This window comes from Halichoerus grypus, chromosome 4, assembly GCF_964656455.1.
Source record: "Halichoerus grypus chromosome 4, mHalGry1.hap1.1, whole genome shotgun sequence".
Classification (NCBI taxonomy): Eukaryota; Metazoa; Chordata; class Mammalia; order Carnivora; family Phocidae; genus Halichoerus; species Halichoerus grypus.
In genome coordinates, this window is record NC_135715.1 from 141754743 (window position 1) to 141777821 (window position 23079).

At 36.6% G+C, this 23079-nt stretch overlaps 1 protein-coding gene across 4 annotated transcripts in view; it reads right to left on the reverse strand.

Moving 5' to 3' along the window:
• The window catches only part of CWC22 (CWC22 spliceosome associated protein), a 64294-nt gene extending 41425 nt beyond the window's left edge, over positions 1-22869 (reverse strand). The window contains exons 1-4 of one of the 4 annotated variants that reach the window (XM_036071548.2): positions 22742-22774; positions 21575-21669; positions 6127-6266; positions 1287-1354 (exon numbers count right to left, since the gene is read on the reverse strand). In XM_036071548.2, coding sequence (XP_035927441.1) covers positions 1287-1354; positions 6127-6153 — 95 coding nt within the window. In that variant the 5' untranslated portion in view covers positions 6154-6266; positions 21575-21669; positions 22742-22774. Of the gene's footprint in view, positions 1-1286; positions 1355-6126; positions 6267-21574; positions 21670-22485; positions 22675-22741 lie in introns of those variants that run through there. The other 3 variants (XM_078071057.1, XM_036071545.2, XM_078071058.1) reach the window with 3 other exon arrangements.
• Between the last annotated feature and the right edge of the window lie 210 nt (positions 22870-23079).

A 23079-nucleotide genomic window follows, 5' to 3' on the forward strand; every position in this document is an offset into this window, starting at 1 on the left:
AGTCTTGATTATAAAAACTTTCAGCTTGCGTACAAAACAACTACTGGAGTTCACGTAACCAAATCTGTCATCATGATTCACATTGTCTTAAGCAAAAGATAGATATCTGGATATCATATATAGTTGGCATGAAAAAAGCCCATGCTGCAAATGACTCCTTTTGCCTAGTTGGCACATTTTATTAAAGCATTGAACAAATGAGACCAATGTCATTGGTTGGCCTCCATAAAGAACAGTTTAACTCATTCCAAGAGACATCCAAAAAACATTAGCTATTATTCTTGAAGCTGCTTTACTGAATAGCCATGAGAAAGGATTGAAATTATTAGCAAACAAGGATGACAGTATAAGATCTGCCATTTGAACTTTAAATATTAATAAAGTCAGAGAACCTTAAGAGAAGTTAAATACATACACACATAATAAATATACATAGTAATATATATAGTAATTCATATTTTATATATAGTTAACCTTTTGAACAGTTGCAGGTTTGAATTGTGTGGGTTTAGCAAATTTTTTCTAATATAGCACAGTATTATAAATGTATTTTTCTCTTCCTTATGATTTCATTAATAACATTTTCTTTTCTCTAGCTTACTTTGATGAAAGGTACTAAGTAGTTGCAAACCATTACAATTAATTCAATGTCCATGAAACAAAAGTTTTTAGAGACAACAGAGTGAAATAAGAAGAAAGTACATATGGGGTAAGGAACAGATGAGACCACTGAAAGGAAGTTTAGAGGATGCTTCTCCCTTCATACATTATTTTTAATGGTCATAGCTCACTAAGTGAAATAACTGAAGTACTACTATGAATGCCTGATGAACATTAACAGTAGTATTTCTAGATCTTTCATCTTAACACAATTATAAGATATGATACATATATATAAAAGTATTCTAAAATCTATAAAGAGCTATGTAAAGGATAGTAGTAACAGTAAAAGCAGCACTTCAAAATAAGGTGATTTCAACTCAGTTTTCCATTTTATAAACTTTCATTTAGTGTTTCATTCAATATTAATTTCATTTTATAAAACTTCTATGTAGTATTTGACATGCTGAAATTATTCTCACCTCCAAAATTAGATAAAATCTAGCTTTACTAGAAACTCCTAGAACAGTCATTCAAGAATGATTTGTCCTCAAGCTTATTCAAGTAATATTGTAAAACCATCTAAAAGAAATTGTTCATCCTAAAATGAAGAACCTAAGAGCTAAATAATTTTTTAAAACTTATTACAAAAAATTTAAATTTCAGGAGCACATAAAATTATTTACCTGTCTTCTGGAGAGGAGGTCCTCTGATAGGAATTATAGTTTTCCCTTCTGTCATGACCAGAAGAATGCTTTTAAAGGGAAAAAAAAGAGGGGGAGGGGTTATTTAAAAAATTATGATAAAACACACAGAAAATGAAATATGTATCTCAGAAAATTGGAAGTGCTTTACAAATTATTTCAGAACTTTTTTTTATCATAAGAATAATTCATGTTATCTAAACAGTATGTAAGATAAAACAAAATTTTCAGACCCTCCAAGGTGAATATCTGTGGCAGATAATCTGTTTTCACTATGGACCACACACTTTTTTTAACCAAAAAAAATTCAAGGTAGAAGAAAATAATTTTCAAATTTTCGATGCCACTTAGTTGATATTTTATTCCTATGTATTAAGTTTTAAATATATAGAACATCATTTTTATAAACACCTTCTCTTGGTGAAAAACAAGAGCAAAGCTTTTTCTTGGTGAAAAACATGACTAAGGGCCAGAGATCTTCTAGCAAGAAGGGTTCACTCCTGTGGTTATATCAAAGTCTTATAATACTGCACTTATTTTCCTGGATCTACTTTGTCTTATAAAAACCACTTCAGAGGCGCCTGGGTGGCTCAGTCGTTAAGCGTCTGCCTTCGGCTCAGGTCGGGATCCCAGGGTCCTAGGATCGAGCCCCGCATCGGGCTCCCTGCTCCGCATCGGGCTCCCTGCTCCGCGGGAAGCCTGCTTCTCCCTCTCCCTCTGTCACTCCCCCTGCTTGTGTTCCCTGTCTCACTGTGCCTCTCTCTGTCATCTTTAAATCTGGATAAAATAAACAGCTAGAAGAAACTGACTCTAATATATTTATGAAAATTCATTTTCACTTTCAGGAAACATTGTGTGAATGTCTGATACGTATGGCACTATGTTAGACTCTACAGAGTTGAAAAACATGATTTGTGAGAGAGAGCTCCTATACCAAATCCTTTAAAAAATAACAAGACATACAAATAAATAACTCCACTGTAACATGAAACTGAAGAGAAATGTCACAGAGACAGAGATATGAACTATCCAGTTGGAGAACAAATCTTAATTTAAAAATCCAAATACAGTTAAAAAGCCAAAATATTTATCTCTGTAAATAGGTAAATTTTTAATATCACTGATGAACATTCACATTGACCAGCCTTTTTTTTTTAAGGATTAAAATAATTTTAACTAACCTAACTATAAGAAAGGAAAAATAGTATGTTTTTAAAAAGTAGCTTTACCTTAAAAGCTAAGAAAAAGGAAATCAAATAATGAACAACTTGTTCTACATATTTACATGCTTGCCTCCTTAATGGGAAAAAGAAACATTTAAAAATAGAAAATTATATTGCACAGAAATGTAAATAAGCTCCAACTTCCCCTTATTTTATGACTAATTAACAGCAGTTTGAGTCTAACATTGTCACAAGTAAACTGCCAAACAGTCTCATTAACTATTGAATTTTTCTAATAGTATATACTACCTAGACTGATCGGTATAGGTGAATAAGCATGTGATCAAAATTTGTAATTTATGGTAGCCGTAGTTTGGCTGCTATTTTATATTGAATGCAACCATCTTAAAATCCTGTTTGTGATGTATATAAGAAAGTTGTAAAAATTATTTCACTTAGCAACACAATGAGGTAAAATTGTTCAATATGTATGACACAGTTTTCTATAAAACTTGACTTCAAGATCCCAAACCAATATGGAGCACAAGACTCATTCGATTCATGGTAACACCAAACACAGTATTTACTGATCATTTAAGACATAGCCCTTCCTGTGTAGACACTCTGGAGGATACAAAAGTTAGGAAAAACCCTCAAGGAATTTATGATCTTACGGTAGAAAGATAGCTGTAAAGATTCCCACAATTAAACATATCAGATTATAAGTTCCTGAGAGAGCATAAGATAAAAGAAGAAAAAGAGGAGGAGGAAGAGAAGGATGAGGGGAAGGAGAGGAGGAAGGATGAGGGGAAGGAGAGGAGGAAGGAAGAGAGAGAGACAGAGAACAGAACTGCAGTCTACTTTCTCTTTTACAAGGCACAGCAATTATTTTGATTACATTAGGGAGAAGGCCTCAGTGCTGTGCTAATGATTTTTAACACATCTCCGCAACATCTGTTGTAAGCAAGGGGGGAAACCAAAAATATTGAAGTCATGAATCATGATTTCGTTAACGTGACTGACCCACACAGAAGTGTTAACAGGACATCTTGAGTAGGGAACAATAACTGAATACTGAGGGATGAAGGTGGGTAGAGGGGGATTTGAACTAGGCTTTGGTAGATGAACAGGATTTCACTAAGTAAAATATCATTTTGAGATGTGATTCAAATAATAACCTGAATTTTCCTATTTCCTTTATCACAGAGTCCAGATTATAAATCAGAGTAGGCATTGAAAATAATATATTGTCAAAATTACCTTTAAAAATTCTCTAAATTGCTCATGGAGCAAAACAAATGTTTATACTATGTGGTTACCTATAATCTCTAACAATATAAAGACAGCAGTATGAGAAGGTAATTGGAGCAGGGAGCCTGAGTCCAAGCATCCATTAGGCTCAGGAACCAGTCTTTTAAGAGCAAGGAGAGGAAGGGCTGAAACAAGTAGGAAACTTGGTTCTTGACAGTTAAGGAAGCTGCAGCAAGGCTCAATGGAAAAACAAGGGATCCTCAGCTGAACCCTCTCGAACCTAGCAGATGAGTCCTCAGAACATCAAGGGGAAGATGTGAGCTTCACCTGAGGTGAAAAATGGGCCCCACCCAGCTAGTGGACTTGCCTATGGCTAACAGGATGGAGAAAGGGAGGCAGACTAGGCTACGAACTGGCAGAGACAGCTGAGCCACTAAGCTTGGAGGGCATGCTGACTGAAGATACCCACTCCTAGGATGGGAGGGTGCCACCGAGGACCCATGGGGACCACAGGAAGTAAAGGTGGAGAAGCACAGCGTAAGAGGAGCAGGACAAGGATTCTGAAAAGACTAAACACATCTCCCTCTGTGTAAAAGGCATCCGGCTAAATCTGAGTGCTCTCGTCTAATATGGCTCAATCAAGAGCCAGTTCCACACCAGGTCTCCTTTTTCTTTATCCCCAGCTTTTAGCACAGTCTGCCACCTACTAGGCCCACAATTAATTAACTGCGTAAGTGCCACTGGACCAATGAGTACAAGTCCAAAGAGGCAGATTTCAGAACAATATATGAAAGTATCTACTGACCTTTGGGTCTTGCTTGAGACAGTGAACTCCCACCAAAAGAGATATGAAGCATGGGCTGGGTGTCTACCAAGCCTTATACTCGATAGTATCATACTCAACAAAATTTAGAAAAGATGGCAGCAGAGCCTGCCTCAGTCTGCAAGTCTATCAGTTCAGTTTATTAAACACTTACCAGGCACCAGGCCTACTACCTGGTGTCTACTGTTAAGCTCAATCTACTGGTTCTCTTTAAAGAAGGAGGTTTAGTGGTGCAGAATTGGTGGAGGAGAGAGGAAGGGAGCAGGGCCTAGATCTGTAATTAAATAAAAATACCTTCCCCTTTACTCCAAGACCCAAGGAGTGATGTGTCTGCTTGTATATCTGTGCAACTGAAAAGAAGTGGAATGGTTTGCTCTCCTGCTAAGTCCACTGACAAGCAGAGGAACAGTTCTGAGAGTCGACGGAGTTACTGGTCCCTATTACTGCTCTGACTGCATCTACTATTCTCCCTTTCTTATAACCTGCCTCAGCCACACTAGACTCTTTGCTTTATACTTGCTGTTCCATCTGCCTGGCATACTCTTTTCCCAGGTATTTGCATGGCTAACTTCCTCATATCCTTCAAGTTTCTGCTCAAATGGCTACCTTTTCAGTGGGCCCTCCCTATCAAAAATTGCAACCCCCAATGCTAATGATCAACTTTACCCTACTTCTTTTGTCTATAGCACAAGTCTAGCTCTTAAGAACACTATCCCACACCATTTACTTATGGATTAAGTTTATAATTTATTTTCTGTCTTCCCCCACTAGAATGAAAACTCCATGAGACCACAGATTTCTATTTTGTTCATCATTTTACCCAAAGTGCTTAGAACGGTCATTGGGACATAGTTAAGAATTCAGTGAATATTTGTTGAATAAATGAGTGTATAATGTCTAAAGGACAGCACAGAATAAAGAGCTTGTTTATGCACATGAAATGCAATAAAAGGCTCCCTTGTAAAAAGACATGCAGGAACTATGATTAACTGAGGAAGGAGAGGGCGCCTGGGTGGCTCAGTTGGTTAAGCGACTGCCTTCGGCTCAGGTCATGATCCCAGAGTCCTGGGATCGAGTCCCGCATCGGGCTCCCTGCTCAGCGGGGAGTCTGCTTCTCCCTCTGACCCTACACCCTCTTGTGCTCTCTTTCTCTCTCTCAAATAAATAAAATAAAATCTTAAAAAAAAACAAAAAACTGAGGAAGGAGATGCCTGTCTCCCACTTCACGCTCATTCAGGGAAGTATGCTCTTTAAGAAGAATGGTGGAATTCCTTGCCCTGTTAATTATTCTTCTTTTGCATGTGCTCACTCACATGCACTTTCTTGATTTGGGCAGGCAATGATACACATATGTGCATACATGTACATGGACACACATACATACATCTTGCACGTTCTCTCACTTGCCCTCTTGCACACTATTGCTTCTATCTGATCACATAGCTACACTTGAAATTGTGTAAGTTAGATATGTGTATGATGCCACTCTACTGTCTGGTTCTAATGTCCTAATTCTATAAATGCATTTTTTGATTAAAGGACAGGTACAAGTTTATGTTCTTCACTATAAATTTCAAACACTTACTTTTATCTGTGCCACACTACTTTTCATTTTCTGTTGCCAGTTGATCTGATAAATTAAAGACTCCTTAAGTTGGTCCAAATAACAGGTACCAAATCGTATGAATTCCTTGACAGTTTACTTTTTCTGTCTGCAAATGTCACCTGAAAGATATATCAAAGAAAGCTCTGTTAACACTGATAAAATGTATGTGAAATAACAACACATTATTTACACACAATGAACATTTGACCATCTTATTTTTCTTAATCAGTAGGCACAGATATATAATCAATAATTAAATAAAAATTCAAAAATTCCTTAAACAGTTCCACATAACAATGTATAAAAAGAACACATTCATAGAAAAGACTCTGAATAAGAGAGCAAATAATAAGGGCTTATTAAGCACCATAAGGTATTTTAGTCTAATAACTGAGAGGAACAAAAATTAATTTAATAACTGATGTCAGATAACTTTATTCAAATTGTTTTCAGTGAGGGACACCTAAACATACATCATAAAACAGTACTGTGATATTATAAAAAGCAAGTGAACAGAAGAAATAATTATATAAAATAAAGTCTATATAAACTGAGTGTAAAATATCCCATGTTTCTATATAAACTAAGAATGATTTATCCAATGTTCTTATAATAATGATCACTCAGAAATAAATATGCTCTGCGTAAAAAATAAGGTGTTAAATTAAAATAATTAAATTTTAACGTAATCTGTCAAAGGCACATGACTTCAGATATATGCAGGGGTGAGAACTAAGTTATTTGGCTCAGAATAAACCTAGTAACCAACATTAAATGCTAAAATAAAAATTTTTTCAATATCCACCTGTTAATTACATTTTAGGAATTTTTGAAAAATGCTGAATTGCTACTTATGTCAACACAGAACTACCACTTGAGTACTTAATTCTAATAATTACATATCTAAGTGGTTTATGGTTTGGTGTAAGGTAATGAAATCACAAAAATCAAATGAAATAGAAGAAAATAAGAGAATTAAAAGAGGTAGAGAATATACAGAAAGAACTGTGCCCAGTACCAAAATAACTGAATACAACTAGGAAAATTTTTATATTTGAATGCCAGAAAGGATTATAGATTATCTAGTTCAATTCCTTTTTAAAGATAAAAATATTGAAGGCCAGATAAGTCATTTCAATGTCCTAAACTATACTACCAGAAACTTAGCCTAAGGATACCCAATTTTCTTTCCAGTAGACCACATACACAAATAATCTTGACACTATAAAGTGACATAGAGCTACTATCATTTAATGCAGATAGGGAAGTACCCAAATCACTAGGTCAAGAAAAGTTTCTATTACAGTGGTTAACATGGCATCAAAGTTCTTAAAAGCGCATTATATGAATATATGAGATTATTTATAAACTTAATCTATAAAAGATAATTGCAATGTAAAGCACATTACCACTTCTGTATTTGTAGCTGCAGTTAGACTAACATGCCTCTAGGGGACTCCCAGAGGGAGAGAGCCAGAGGAGAGGAGCCCCCTGTGCCCAAATCTCTGACCACCTCTGAACCAACACATGTACAAAACAGAGTACTGCTAAGGATCAAAGAAGTGAACTGTGATATGAACAGCCACCAGGAGAACTTACAATTTAAGTCTAATCAAGTTAATTGCCTAAAAAGTCACCACTCCTCAGAGGAATGTAACAGAATCTATAGTCTTAAGAACATACCAGTAACTATGTCCAGGATACAATTAAAAATAACTTATCAGAAAACTGTGGTCCAAGCTTAAGAAAAAAGACAATCAAAGGAGACCAACACTGAGATGACCCAGATGTTGGAATTGGCAATATAAGGTTTTTAAAGGTTATTCAAATGTGCAAAGGAAAACATGCTTGCAAGGAATAAAAACAGGAAAGTTCAGCAAAAACAAAACAAAAGGAAACAAAAAGAAAAAGAAAACAGAACCAAACTGAATTTCTAGAACTGAAAAACATATGAAGTGAAAAATTCACTGGTTAGACTTAAAGCAAAATGGAGATAAAAGAAACTCAATGAACGTGAAGTAAGATCAAAAGAAATTAACCAATCTAAAAACAGACAAAAAAAATTTAATGAACAATTATCAGGGACATGTGGCACAATATCAAAGGACCTAATATCTGTGTAATCAAAGTCCAAGAAGGGAAGAGAGAAAAAATGCAATAAAAAAAATATTTCAAGAAATAGCCAAATTTCTCCAATATTTGGCAAAAGGCATAAATTTACAGATTCATGAAGCTCAAGGAATCCTAGGTAGGACAAATACAAAGAAAACCACGTCTACGCACATAGTCATGGATAACAGTCAACAGTCAAATTGCTGAAAATCAAAGATAAAGGGAAAATCCTGAGAGCGGCAAAAGGGGAAAAACAATACATTGTACATACAGGGAAATAACCGTTCAAATTACTGCTGACTTCTCATCAGAAACTAAGGAGACCAGAAGACAAACAATCTTAAAAGTGCTGAAAGATAAAAAACTGCTAACCCAGAATTCCAGCAAAAATAAATCTTAAGAATGAAAATAAAGACATTTACTAATTAAACCAAAGAAAACGAAGAGTAAGAGAATGTATCACTAGCAGACCTGTACTACAAAAAATGCTAGAGTTCTCAGGCTGTAGGGAAGTGATACCAGATGGAGATTTGAAAAAGGAATGAAGAACACTGGAAATGGGTAACTTTCTCAGGAAGTATAAAAGGCTACTTTTTCCTTCACTTAAAATACATCGGTCTACTTAAAGCAAAAATTAACATCTTGAGGGGTTATAGCGTATGTAGATGGGGTATATGTGATATGTAGCATATAGGAGGAGGAGGTAAAACAGACCTACATGTTCTAGGGTTTCTATTTTTTGTGAAGTGGTAGTAATATCAACTCCAAGAAACTTGTGGAAAGTTAAGGATATATATCGTGTTCCCTAGAGCAATGACTAAAAAAGTAATGTAAAAAATATAGCTAAAAAGTCTGTAAATAAATTAAAATGGAATTTAAAAAGATATTTAAATAATTTAAAAGGACAGGATAGAAAGAACGAAGGAACAAAAAACAGGAGGGACAAATAAAAAAAAGATGGCAGACTTAATCTAACTGCTAATTATATCAAATATTAATGGACAAACATGTCTAAAAAGAGAAGCTAAGTTCTCCCTCCCCTCAGATGGATGCAACCCTGAAGGCACAGATCTTGTCTTGGATGGGTTTTAGGCCCCACATGCCTTCTCAACAAGCTGACTTTGTGCCATAATCTACAAATCACATGACTCTTCTTTTTTTTACATGACTATTTTCAAAGGTCCTGTTTTTATGGCTATAAATGTATAGAGCCATAAAATTCAAAATTTTACTCAAGTAACTTTTGCCTAAAGGTAAGGGTTATTTTTTTTACCCCTACCAGCACAACCTGCATATCATTGCTAACAAATCCTTATCACCTTTATCACACAGTATTATTTACATATACACTCATTCAACAACAAATAATATTTACTACATTTCTATTATTTTGCCAGGCATCTTTCTAGGTAGTGGGTAGACAGCAGTGAACAACCATAACAAAATCCCCTGCCCACATGGAGCTTATATCCTAGTTACAAAAAGTAAATCTATATTGATAAGCAAAGCACTAAGCTGCTCAAGCAAAGTGGCTGTTGGGCTTTTTTTTTTTTTTACATGCAAGTTTCAAATCATTATTTAATGTAAAGCTGGTTTCCTAAGTCATTATGTTATATTAAATTATGAATATTGTATAATAGAAGTACTAGTACCTATATGGGGGCCCACCTGACTTACTACATCAGGTGTGTGTGTGTGTGGCGGGGGGCAATGGGGAGGCCTAGGCATGCTGGTTCTATGAAAGCATCCCCAAGGTATTTCCCCAGGTTTCCTCAGCTTTCCAATTTTGGATGAGAAATCTTGGTTCTCAGTTTGTTGTAAACCATGAACTACTTAGATAAAATATGGAGACTTCATAGCCTACCTCCTTTATAGTGAAGTACGTAGTCATAAATCATTTGGAAAGGGACACATACATTCCAAATTGTATTCCAAATGTATTAATCCATACTAACTCACTGGTAAGAAGCATATATATGCATGCAAAAGAGTATCAGTATCAGTGATTTTTAAATCTGAGAAATTCTGGGCACAATTCATAGGGAGAAAATTCTCACTGGTTATGTAATGACTGCCACAGCACAGGTTCATTGGGAGTTTAACATATATGCCGTAATAATTAACATTACCTACTGCAACATGGGCACAAGCACAATTTTAAGCAGTGAAATGGAGTCATCCAGATGACAAAATATGTTTATAAAATGCTTTTATTATTCTTAAAATGAATGTAAGACATGAAAAATTGAGATAGGAAAAGAGAAAAAAACCTACATTAACTGCCTCCCTAGGTAAACCAGATACAAATTTCATATATATTCATATACAAGGACTGAAATAATTTTTGTAAAAAAATTTTTGCCTATAGGTTTAAATATGCTAATTAATGAGATCTGGAATATACTTTAGGGAAAAATTAAAAGCCTAGAGAGTTGTCAGTGTCCTTAATTTGTTCTTACATCCAGGATAATCAGTGACTAAGTCATTATAAAATTGATACTATATTATACCTCCATGGAGGATTCCACTCCCTTCTATTCTAATATTATCATATAAATTAATCAGAGTCACTGTCCACAGGAGTTTCTGCTTCCCTACTTTCAACTAAACACTCCTTCTCTAACCAATTAAAGAATTGAATTGTACAGAAGGAACATCAAAAGAAATCTGTGTGAAAGACTCTACTCAGTACTGTTCACTAATTTACAGGAAATAACCTGATGGATACTGCTGCCATGATCACCACCACACATCACCTGTGACTGATTTCCAGGACTTTTTGGGTCCAGAAGCAGAAATCACTGGAAACTGCTTCTGTTCAAGGCTATCAGAATAAGGCTCTCCTTCCCCTGATGCTAGAAATGCTACTTCTTTGCATATTTTTGTTTTTTATCCTCTTGGTTATTTATTTTTTCCCTCTCTGCTGGTTGATGCTTCTAAATCTGTATAATGGAACTTTCTGCATTGATGGAAAGGTTCATATTCTGCACCGTCAGTAGCTACTTCATTAACACAGCAGCTACTGGCCACATGTGGCTATTGAGCACTTCAAATGTGCCTAGGGGATTTGAGAAAATCAAAGTTTACACATATTGGACAGCATACTTCTAAATGATTACTAGACATTTAGGCCTTTTAGTCATGGTACTTCAAGATCCTTGTCCTTGACAATCTCTAGATATGGTGTTAATTCTTCAGATACTGACAAAGCAAAATAACTCATACCCAATTTACAGGAAAAGTCACTTGGTTATTTTCTAAGAAAGGTTCAGATTATGGGAAATAAGGGATAATATAATAATCCTGGTCCTAGAGTTTGTCTATGTTGCAATCACCAAGGTGGGATCTCTAGAGTCTTAAATGCAGTGCAGCCACCATGACGCCATTGATCATTTAACATAAACAGCAAGAAAATCTGGTACTAGAGATATTATGACAATCACAAACTTGATACAATCATGACCCACTGAACAACAGTGTAGGCATTCCCAGAAGATAATGGTCTATTCTGCAGCTTAGGCTGAGTAACCAGGGGTACTAATAGAATTTAAAAATAACCCCGATGACAGCTATGAAGAGAGAACTGACAAATGAAATATAAACCTTACTACTTGTAAAATGGATTCCACTAATTTGCAAAACAGAAATATCATGCCAGTTTAAGTCACGATATACTTATCCTGGATTAGCTATGGTCAAATTCTTATTTCTAGTTACTTTAGACCCATCTGTTCCAAAGTAAGACCACAAAATTATGTCTGCAAGGACCTGTATGTTCTAAAGGTATGACCATCTACTGCTCTAGCAACTCACTAGTTTACAATTTCTGCTTAATCCCTGACAAGACCATCTGATAACTACCCCTACTCTCACAAAGTCTGTAAGTACCCTTCTTAAACCCTCTTAATGAGATACCCCACGGCCCCTCAGAGTATGTTGTCTCCCTTGCTGCAGCAAATTAATAAACTTGACTTTGATTACTAATTAGGTATGATATTGGTGATTACTCACTGGTGAGCTTTAACATATATGACAAATGACCCAGTTTCTCAAACAATTCAATGCCACGGGGGACAAAAGAAGAAAAAAAAGTAAAAAAGCAGGATAGTTATTATAGAATAAAAGTGATTTAACAGATTCAATGTAATGTGCGGCCCTTGTTTAGATCCTGAGTTGAACAATTTCCCTTCTCTAAAATGGGATATATTTATGTAGTAGAACCCATGTTACTAAATTGAATTCAGTACAAATTCAATTGACTAATAAACTCTACCCAACTTTCCTTCTAAAATGGAGGTGGGCTGAAGTTCTTATTTCTGCAAAAAGGATGAATTATTGGAAGAGAACATTTTCTAATCTAGTTCGATTGTGAACCTGCTGATATTATTAGCATATTCACATCATGGTTTTTTGGGGAAGAATAAGATAGGGTGGGATATGGACTCCTGGAATTACTTAAATCCTTATTACATATTTTCTATTCAAGAAAACTTATCTTAGTATGTACCTGAAATAAGACTCATTTCAAAATCACCTGTTACCTAAATACTGTGCCCAAGTTGATAATGGAGATACTTTCAGCTCTAATGCCAATAATACACAAACTTTTAAAAAGTAATTTCTGGAGCGCCTGGGTAGCTCAGTCAGTTAAGCACATGGCTCTTGGTTTTGGCTCAGGTTGTAAGATGGAGGCTCCCTGCTCAGGGAGTGTCTGGCTTGAAGAGTCTCTCCCTCTGCCCCTCCCCCACTCTCATGCGTGGGTACTCTGTAAATAAATCTTAAAAAAATTTTTTAAGTATTTTCCTCAACTATATAAACATGTTTTCCATTGATATAGAAGTCATTTTAAAATAATATAATGGTGAGTGTCCCAAAGCTGATGTGCAGTGGTGAATGTTCAACATTACTGTTCAAAACCAGCCAATAGGAGAACCGTCAATGTACACAGTAGCTCTTCAACAAACTAATTTACCATTGACACTAATAGAGTCTATAGCACATTACAATGAGGTTCCTGAGATATCCAGAGATTAACCAATTAACTACATATACTTCCCGTTTTAGAAGTCTGAAATGTGTAATTTAAATTAAGATAATAACAGCAACAATAAAGTATGATAAATTAGCGCAGCCACAAAGATACAACACTAAGCATTTCATTTATATCTTCTTATTCAATCCTCATAATTACCTTGCTTTATTTTTTTTAACCTTCTTTTTCAATGGGAGAACTGAGGTTCAAAGAGTTGAAGCAATGTGTCCAAGTAAATTATAGCTAGTAAATGGCAGAGCTAAAATCAAAAGGTTTTTCTGATGCCAAAACCCAATGAAAATGATATTGCATCCCAATGAAAATGATAACATTAATATATTGATACCAAATTAGTAAACTATAAAATGTAAACAGATATAGTCTCTACTATTCAGAAAATCTTCCTATCCTAAACTGATCCATTCTTCCAAAGTTCCAGATAGCAAAGGTGTTGATATGAGGCCCTACCTACATCTTTTTAAACATATGAAATAATATTTTAAAGGTTCCCTTTATTTAATCAGCATAGCTAGAATTCACTCTATAAGCAAATAAGTCACTTAACTCTATTATGCAAAATTTAACATTTTCCTTGGCTATCCTTCTTGATTCTGAAGCCTGGCTTCTCTTCTCAACTTATCTACACATACATACACACAGCAATTTTCTGTGTACTTTACTTCAAATTACCTTATTTATCTAAACTTAGTGAGTTTTCTTTCTGATCAGTGTGTATTGTCTTTCTCTTTCTATCCTTCAACCATCATCACCAAATAATTTTCTGGCAATCAAACACAATCTGTTAGATTTCCGTGTCTCAAAACTAACTGTGAAATTGACAATATTATAAAGTAGACTGCTACTACAGTTCTAACAAAAAATGCATAAAGTCCTATCATCGTCCAGATTTATACAGAATATGCCCATAGGGAAATTCTGACAGTTCAACATATGCATGCTTGATACTTAGACTAATTGGAAATTCCTGCAATGAGAGCAATTTATCTAGAGTTTATAGCTCTCGCTGCTCTTCTTAGTATCACTGTGTGGATTTTATGATGAATTATTAAATTTCTCTCTCCTGTCACAAGAAAGCAACTCAGCAAAACCACACCTGCTCCCCTGAACAAGGAGGGTATTTTATAATAAGGAGATATAGTTTAAAAATAATTTTCCTATCAGTTTCAGCAAGCATCAGAAAGCAAAATAATAACATTTGTATGATGCACTTTAGGCTGTTAACTGGAAACTATGAAATTGTAAATTCTGCAATTATCATAAAAATTCAGAAGATGAAAACATACTCAATGACTTTGGTTGAGTACTCCTACCATTTTCCCTTAGGTGTCCTCAACCAATGTTAAAGGAACTTGCCGTAACTTACTATCAAAAATTAAAAGGGAATCAACAAAGTAGATTCCCTTTAGTTTGCTCTTCTGCATTCTACATAGCAGCACACCTGGCAAACTTCAACCATTGTAACAGAGTTTAAAAAGAAAAAAAAACTTAGTTGTTCAACAGGGAAAATGATAATATTAAACAATATTCAAAAGAAAAACTAGTTTAAATATGTTCTAAATGCAAAACTGAATGGGGGCAAGGAGGTGGTAATGGGATCCTCAAGAAAATCCCCAAACAGGACCCAAGCCGTTGGCCCTTCCACATGGTGATCTTCCTTCTCAGGGAACAGATATGAAAAACAGATTGGCCACATTTCTTAACTTATATATGTCATAACTATGACAAGATTGCTATGGCCTTTATATATCTGTATTGAAGGAAAAATCTTTTAAGAAAACAGCTTTCCTACTTTTTTTCTTGCTATTTTTAAAAATGTGCACATAGGGCGCCTGGGTGGCTCAGTTGGTTAAGCGACTGCCTTCGGCTCAGGTCATGGTCCTGGAGTCCCGGGATCGAGTCCCGCATCGGGCTCCCTGCTCGGCAGGGAGTCTGCTTCTCCCTCTGACCTTCCTCCCTCTCATGCTGTCTCTCATTCTCTCTCTCTGAAATAAATAAATAAAAAAAAAAAATCTTTAAAAAAAAAAAAAAATAAAAAATAAAAATGTGCACATATTAGTGAGAAATATGCCCCATAATATGTCACATAAGGAAAAATGATGTTGTAATTTGATTTCAGCATAGTTTTACAATTTCAAGAAAATAAAAGCACGCAAACACTACTATCATTTTGAGAAAGTCACCAGGTACAGGTAACAATCCCTTATCTGCAATTATGAAATCTGAAAAGCTCTGAAAACACAAAGGTTTTTCTTTACCTTTCTTTTTTTTTTTTTAAATAGAAGTATAGTTGACACACAATGTTATAGTTTCAGGTGTACAACATAGGGATTTGACAACTCTATACATTATGCTATGCTTAGCACAACTTCCAAAGATTTTTCTTAAGCTCGTGGGAAACTCATTTGGCACCAACCTGAGACTTAAGGTGACTCTTAATTTGATGCACTGCAGAAATATTAATGTGTTTGATTAGAAGATGTTACCCTGGATCCCAAAAGAGTGATTACTTCATAAGTATATACACATTGTATTTCTTTAAAATCTGAAAAATTCTGAATGTCAAACAGTTCTGGCTCCAAGAATTACAAATAAAGAATTGGAGACCTGTACTCCCTGTTGTTTGCTTCTTAGTCAATGCATACATCAGGCGTGCTCTTTGACTTAGAACCATTTGAATGACTGAAGATTCCCATGTTCAAGTACAGGGATGAAAATTGTGCATCTAGATAGTACCTGAATTACTGTTTGTATAGGAATGAACAAAATATAAAAGATTTTGATTAGTTTCTGACTCTGTGTAGGGGAGACAGCCCAATTTGGGGACATCTTAAGACAGTGAGACTCAGATGAGTAAAAAAAAATGACAAAATCTAAAAGTTCTTAACATTTTAATGAACTCAGTGATATCAATAGCCATGCTAAAAATTACTCATAAACTGAGAGAAGTTATTATCCTTCATTCACTTCCCCGTATCATGAAGCTGGTCCATAATGGTCTGTACTTAACCAAATAAAATGAAAGGTAATATGATCATTTCAGTACGCTACTTAATTTAAAAAAAAAAAAAATTCTTTTGTTGGTACATAGGAAGATCCTCTAATGTGCTCCTTTTCACCAGAATGTAGGTTCTTTAAGAGCAGCAATTTGTCAATTTTTTTTTGTTTCAAAATTTCTATCAACTTTTTCTTGATTCATAGTATTGATTTCCAATTCAGTTGGTTTTCAAGAAAAATTCTACATATTGAACTTCTTTACTGATTCACTTAAACATAAATTATGACATTTATGGGGCAAATTCCCTTTATCCTGTTCCCTCTCAAGTTCCATTCTCTTTCCTTACATAGCCAAGTTTTTATTAACACTTATTTTGATAGATGAGTCTACACTTGATGCCTACAATTCTTAACCTTCCATTAACCCCTCTTACACTCCACAATTTGGTTTTCTACTCCCACTACTCCACAGTACTTATTAAAGTTACACAATGGCTTCCTTGTTGCTAAATCCAGGGGCCACTTCCTTCTTTTACCTGCCACTGGTCTAGCAATTGGTACTGCTAAATCCCTCTTCTTGAAGTTCTCGAATCTCAACTTATAGGGACACCATGTTTACCTGGTTTTCCTTGTCTCTCTTCTCCTGTCCACCCCTCTAACATTTACTATCCTGTAGAGTTTAATCTTTGCTTATGCATTTCGTCTGTTTTGTTCATTGCCATTCTCCCAACAGAGAAAGCCCTCAAAACATGTTTGTTAAATGAACAAATGAATAGTCTTTATCTCTTCTTTCTCCATATTCTCTCTGGAAGACCATCTATATCCTCACACTTTCAACTAACATTTACAAGAATGACTTTTACTTCAGCCTCATCTTCTCTACAGAGTTCCAAATCTTTATGTCCAAATGTTTATAGAAAAAAATCCCTGTGGATGCCCCAAAGGCCCTCAGAAATAGGGAAGTCCAAACTGGTACTCATCATTTCCTCCTCTCCTCAAACCCCCCTCTTCCTCTAAGATATTACCTACAACCCAGCTAAGTGACAATTCCCTTTTCCTTCCTCCCAATTAGTCACCAAATCCTAATAATTCTACCTTCAAGTTTATAAATAGGACATAGAATCAAATCTACTCCATCTCCTTATTCTCTCTGCCATTGTGTACAGAAGAAGGTAGGGGGAAGGCTCAGTTTCGAAAGTTTCCATAATCAGACAACCTTAATTTCATTTTAGAGGAAGGCAAAAAATTTTTTGACCTTTCTAATAAGATTCCCCCAAGGTCTTCTTTATGTCTAGGTTATAAGAACTTTTCCAACTTGCCTCTAAAATATTAATTACTTATGTATACGTCTAATTGGTCAGGTTTCATTGTATTCCACCCACACAGGACAAAAGGTACCTTTAAATATCTGCAAAGCTATCCATAGGGAAGCCTAGTCCTTAAATTAAAAGCACATCCCACCACAATATATTCAAAATTATTTCATGCTTTCCAAGTTACCTTCTAAGTTTTTAAAATGGAAATTCTGTCTCAATGGCTCAATTATTAACAATCTGTTTCTACATATGATTGTTGTTCAGTAGCACTCCTCTAATTACTGAATAAAAACAAATCCTAAGGGAGATCTCTGCTACTACTGCACCCTCAATCACTTGTATTTACATCCTCCTAAGCCCACCTCATCTTGCCCATATACCCCTTGGTTCATAATTCAACTGCATGGCAACAGGATTTAACTTTCCTCATTAACTCCAGCATCTTCATTCATTGAACAAATATTATCATTATGGGTTTTCTTGGTCTAGTGATTAAGCTAAATTTACATCCATTTTCATCATCACAAAGAAGAGACAAAACCTTAAATTTCAAATCTATACCATAACCCTCACCACTTAATAGTAAAGGAACAGCCTTGTAGTAAAGAAATAGCTCTAGTGCTTCTTATCACCCACTGAATGCCTCCTTTTTCATTTTGCGTTAAAGTTTGAATTTGCACAGAAGAGACTCTTTTGTGAGGTCATAAATAATTGAGAAACTTTGTACAACACAAACAGGTAAACAGAACTAAAAAAACGATGAGGATGGAGCCAAAACTGATAATTACATTAAGAAGTTGTACAGTAAAGCACTTACAGAAAAAATAAGAAAGTATAAGGTTAAGAGAAAGAGAAGTATGGTCATAGTCTTCTTCTTTCTGGTTTTTTACTTTATTCCCTATTCTTTGGAAACAAATTAAGAAGAGAGATTAAAGGCAGTGTCTGTGAATAGTGAGGTGATACATACATTACGCTGCACACAAGGCACTGATGTCTGAGAGATGAAAGTTCCTATCCTCAGGCAGAGAAGAAAAGTCTAAGTGCTGTAGCAATGTTATAGACATAGTACTTCTGGAAAAGAGGAAGTGTAACTAAGTGGGTCTGGGGCATACAGAAAGAAGTGGTTCTAGAAGCTGAATTCCGAAGAACAAGTAGAAGAGGGGGAAAAGGTAATTTCCCATATGGAAAGGAGAAAAAGGTCATTCAGACAATGAAATCCGCATGTGTAAAGACTCCAGATATAAAAGAGTTTAGGGGATTCTCAGCCGTTTGAGCAGAGTACAGGGTATATACAGAAGATTGAGCAGAAATGAGATGGAACATGAGATTCAAGAAGCTAAAGCATGAAAGACCTTGTATGAGACCACTGGATTCTTGAGGTTCTTGGTCACTACCATATATCAAGAACCTAGGACAGTGCTTGCCACTTTATAGGTTCCAATTCTAAAATTAAATATGGGGGGGGGGGGCATGTAGACTTCTAATGATTATCCGTATCTCTTCCTACAAAGAACTCCCTATAATAATATTTTGACAGGTGTTTTACCAAAGACTATCACAACAGACTTGTCTCATTTATCAACCCCGACTTCTAGGAACCCCCAAGCTGTTTGTCATCAACTGCATCAAGACAGCACTACTATCAAGTGTCATCCCTTGTCTTCATCCCATGTTAACCTGGAGAGCTGCCTGAATAAACTTCCCTATTGAGATGAAAAAAATACCAGTTCCTTTAAAGGCATTCCAAGGGGAAATCTGAACATGAAGATGTAGTTACTTCAACTTACAAAACCACATCTAATAATTGAATATACTTCGTGCCTTCAAACACATACCACTTTGTTCCCCCTCCCCAAAAATGTGTTCCTCTGCTTGCCTAAATAAGTATATAGGTTGAATATATTCTGCCAACACTCACAGCACAGCTTTGAAAGTGGCCTTCCCGATTATTAATTAAAGAGCCATTTAGTAAACCACAACCTGGGTTTTTAAAGAGAACTTGGAAGTGGTGGCCTCCACTGAGACATTTATGAAGTAGCCCCCAGACACACAGCACTATATTCCATTACTGAGGCACTTGTCACCAAATGTAGAATAAAATTGTCTTGATAAAATTGAGGAAAGGACTCACAGGGTGACCTTTCACCCGGAAGTGCTAAACTCTGTCTATCCTGGTCCATCTGAATTAGGCCCAAAGTGAAGAAAAATATCAATCTTCACTGAGTTTCTACCTCCCATTAGCTTCTATTTTTTCCCCCAAGATGAATTTTATTTTTTATCTTTCAAGTTTTTATTTAAATTCAAGTTAGTCAAGAGTAGAATTTAGTGATTCTTCACTTACATATAACACCCAGTGCTCATCACAAGTGCCCTCCTTAATGCCCATCACCTATTTAGCCCATCCCCCTGTCCACCTCCCCCCTAGCAACACTGTTTTTTCCTATAGTTAAGTCTCTTATGGTTTGTCTCCCTCTCTGTTTTTATCTTATTTTATTTTTCCCTTCCTTCTCCTGTGTTCATCTGTTTTGTTTTTTAAATTCCAATTATGAGTGAAATCATGGTATTTGTCTTTCTCTTTTTTAAAAAAAGATTTTATTTATTTATTTGTCAGAGGAAGAGAGAGCAGGAGCAGGGGGGGAGAGGCAGAAGGAGAAGCAGGCTTCCTGCTGAGTAAGGAGCCTGATATGGAACTCAATCCCAGGACCCTGGGATCATGAACTGAGCCGAAGGCAGATGCTTAACCAACTGAGCCACCCAGGCGTCCTCTCTGACTGACTTATTTTGCTTAGCGCAATACACTCTAGCTCCATCCAGGTCATTGCAAATGGCAAGATTTCATTCCTTTTGATGGATGAGTAATATATATATATATATATACCACAATATAATATATACACCACATCTTCTTTATCCATTCATCAATCAATGGACATTTGGGCTCTTTGCATAATTTGGCTCCCATTAGCTTCTATAATCACAGGAGCCCTAATGTCTCCAGACCAAGGCAGCTTATGCCATCCTTTTGGTATCTGTTCTCTGGGGAAAGACTCACGAACTTGGCTACAAATAGCAAAGGCTTGCTTTAATCCATCGCTTCCTCTCCTGATGTGTTATTTTTTTGTAGCAAAGGCTTGCTTTAATCCATCGCTTCCTCTCCTGATGTGTTATTTTTTAAGAAAATGCTTTGAAAATTTGCACTCTGTTGTAGGCAATGAATTATCTCTTCCAAAATTCACTTGGGAAATGTATACACTGATAAAATATTTAGGCTACACGTTTAGTAAGTCCAGAAGTTTGCTGAAACTAATATGCCAGAGGCCTTTTTGTTTTATCACCTTCCCATGCTAAAATTTTCAAATTTAGATGGTAGAGAAATGCAACAAGGAAGCCCATGGAGTCATCAGTAGGATCTGCTATATTACCAATAACCACCTCTCTTTTAAACTAGCTCTAGGCCAGCCTTAACTTATACCAAGTTAGGGACATACCAGGTAGTACAAAATTCAGTCTCGATACAAGTGGGTAATAAACAGAAAATAATGTTTAAGTTAGGGTACCAACATTATAATTGTGTGCTCTCTTAGATGGTCTCAGGTACAACAAGTTAATGTAAATCACCTGGCAATGTGCAATCATCAGGGAGGACAGTAAACCAGACCCCAGCCAAATGAAGTGGGAAATGCTCCATGAAAGTGGCATGGGCACTTAAAAGTGGAAGGGCAACCTTCAAAACCAAAGGAAAAGAACTGAGGCAAGAGAATTCATCAACTATATCACAGCAGTAACAGTAATAGCTAACATTGTATGTCAGGCACTGTGCATAGTGCCTTATATCCATCATTTTCCTTTATCCTCAAAACAACTCACGAAGTTGGGTATTATTAACATTCACATTTTTCAGGTGAAGAAGCTGAGACTAGAAATGATGGGTAACGTGCCCCAAGTGACAGACCTAGTACGTGCCGAATCTTTGGTTTACTAGTCCATCATCCAGCATCAACACAAGTAGGTCTCCTCCTCCTACAGATGCTGCTTGTCACAACGCTTCTGCGAACAAAGTCACACTTTTAATGCCAAATCTAAATTCGCTTTTCTACAGTAGGACGATAATTGAGGTTAACCCCCAAGTTCACAGGCAATCCTAAAACAAGCTTAAATACGATAAGGAGGAGGCAGGTTAACTAGTTTTCTGAAGGCCAAATTTGCTTGTTTTTCTGCTATTGCTAGTCTGTGGGACACCTAAAAATGTAAAGGGAATTCTGACCATCCTTTCAATCCCTTATTTCTTGTATCTGGAATAACCTTTCTCAAATCGTTTCCTTCTCTATCTCAAAAAGTCGTGAGGATTAAGGTAAAATAAGTAAAGCGATTATTGGAGTTAGACTCAGAGAAATTAACTATGACCAGTATGTACAAGTGTATTGTAGGATCCGGAGCTGGATAGTTGGACACACTGGAGGCCCAAGTTGGGGAGTATCACCTTATTGGAAGTAGATCAACGATAAAAGGGGACAAAGAGCTCACTTAATGAGGAACGAAGAGTCCCAGGAGTAAACACTAGAAAGCATCTTTATTTACAGGGCAAATGGATGGAAAAGAAACGACTAATGAAATTTTAAAGAAGCTGTCATAGGTATATTACGCTAGAACGAGGCATAAGAGTGGAACTTCCGCTACTTTCTAATTAACTACAGTTCATTAATCCCACTCCCACGGCCTGGAATCCGGACACTAAGGGGCCTTAGGAAGCCCAAAACGACTGGAGAAGCTCTAAGTGATCCGTGCCGACAGGAGAAGAGGCCCAGCGCCGCGCTAGACTGCAGCAACAAACACACCACGGCGACACAGCTCCAGGAACCTCACCAGGGAGCTGGGTCCGTCCGCGCAGTCAGGGACGGAGTTCACGCTCAGACTCCTCCGCCCGACCGGCTCTCACACCTCAGCCTCGCGGGCCGGCCGGCGCCCAGAGGAGAGCCACGCACAACCCGGCGCTGCCCATGGCGGTCCCAGCCAGCCGGGACCCACTCCTGGTCCCCTTTCAATTCCCACCCGGACCGGCAACCCGCCACCCCCACTCCGGTTCGCTGCCTGAGGCGAGTCTACGGAGTTCGGTAATTACCTGGAGCTACACCGCGCCGCCATTACACCGGAAGCGCGTCACTTCCCCTTCCCGACCCGGCAGTGCGAGGAAGGCGGTACGTGAAAGACATAAAAACCTGACGCTAAATTCACTTTAAAACGTTATCCTATTAATTTACTTCAAATGCCCTATCGTAATACCAAATTTAGAGCAGCTGGTCTGGCTTTAATTTTCTTTTACCAAGACGGCGACAAAAGGGAAGTTAATTCAAACTACAAAGTCCAGCATCCGCCGCCTGTGAGGGCGGAAATGACGTGAACAATTGTAATTTTTTTTTAGACTGAGAAGGTCGCAAGGTACGACGGGAATTGTAGTTC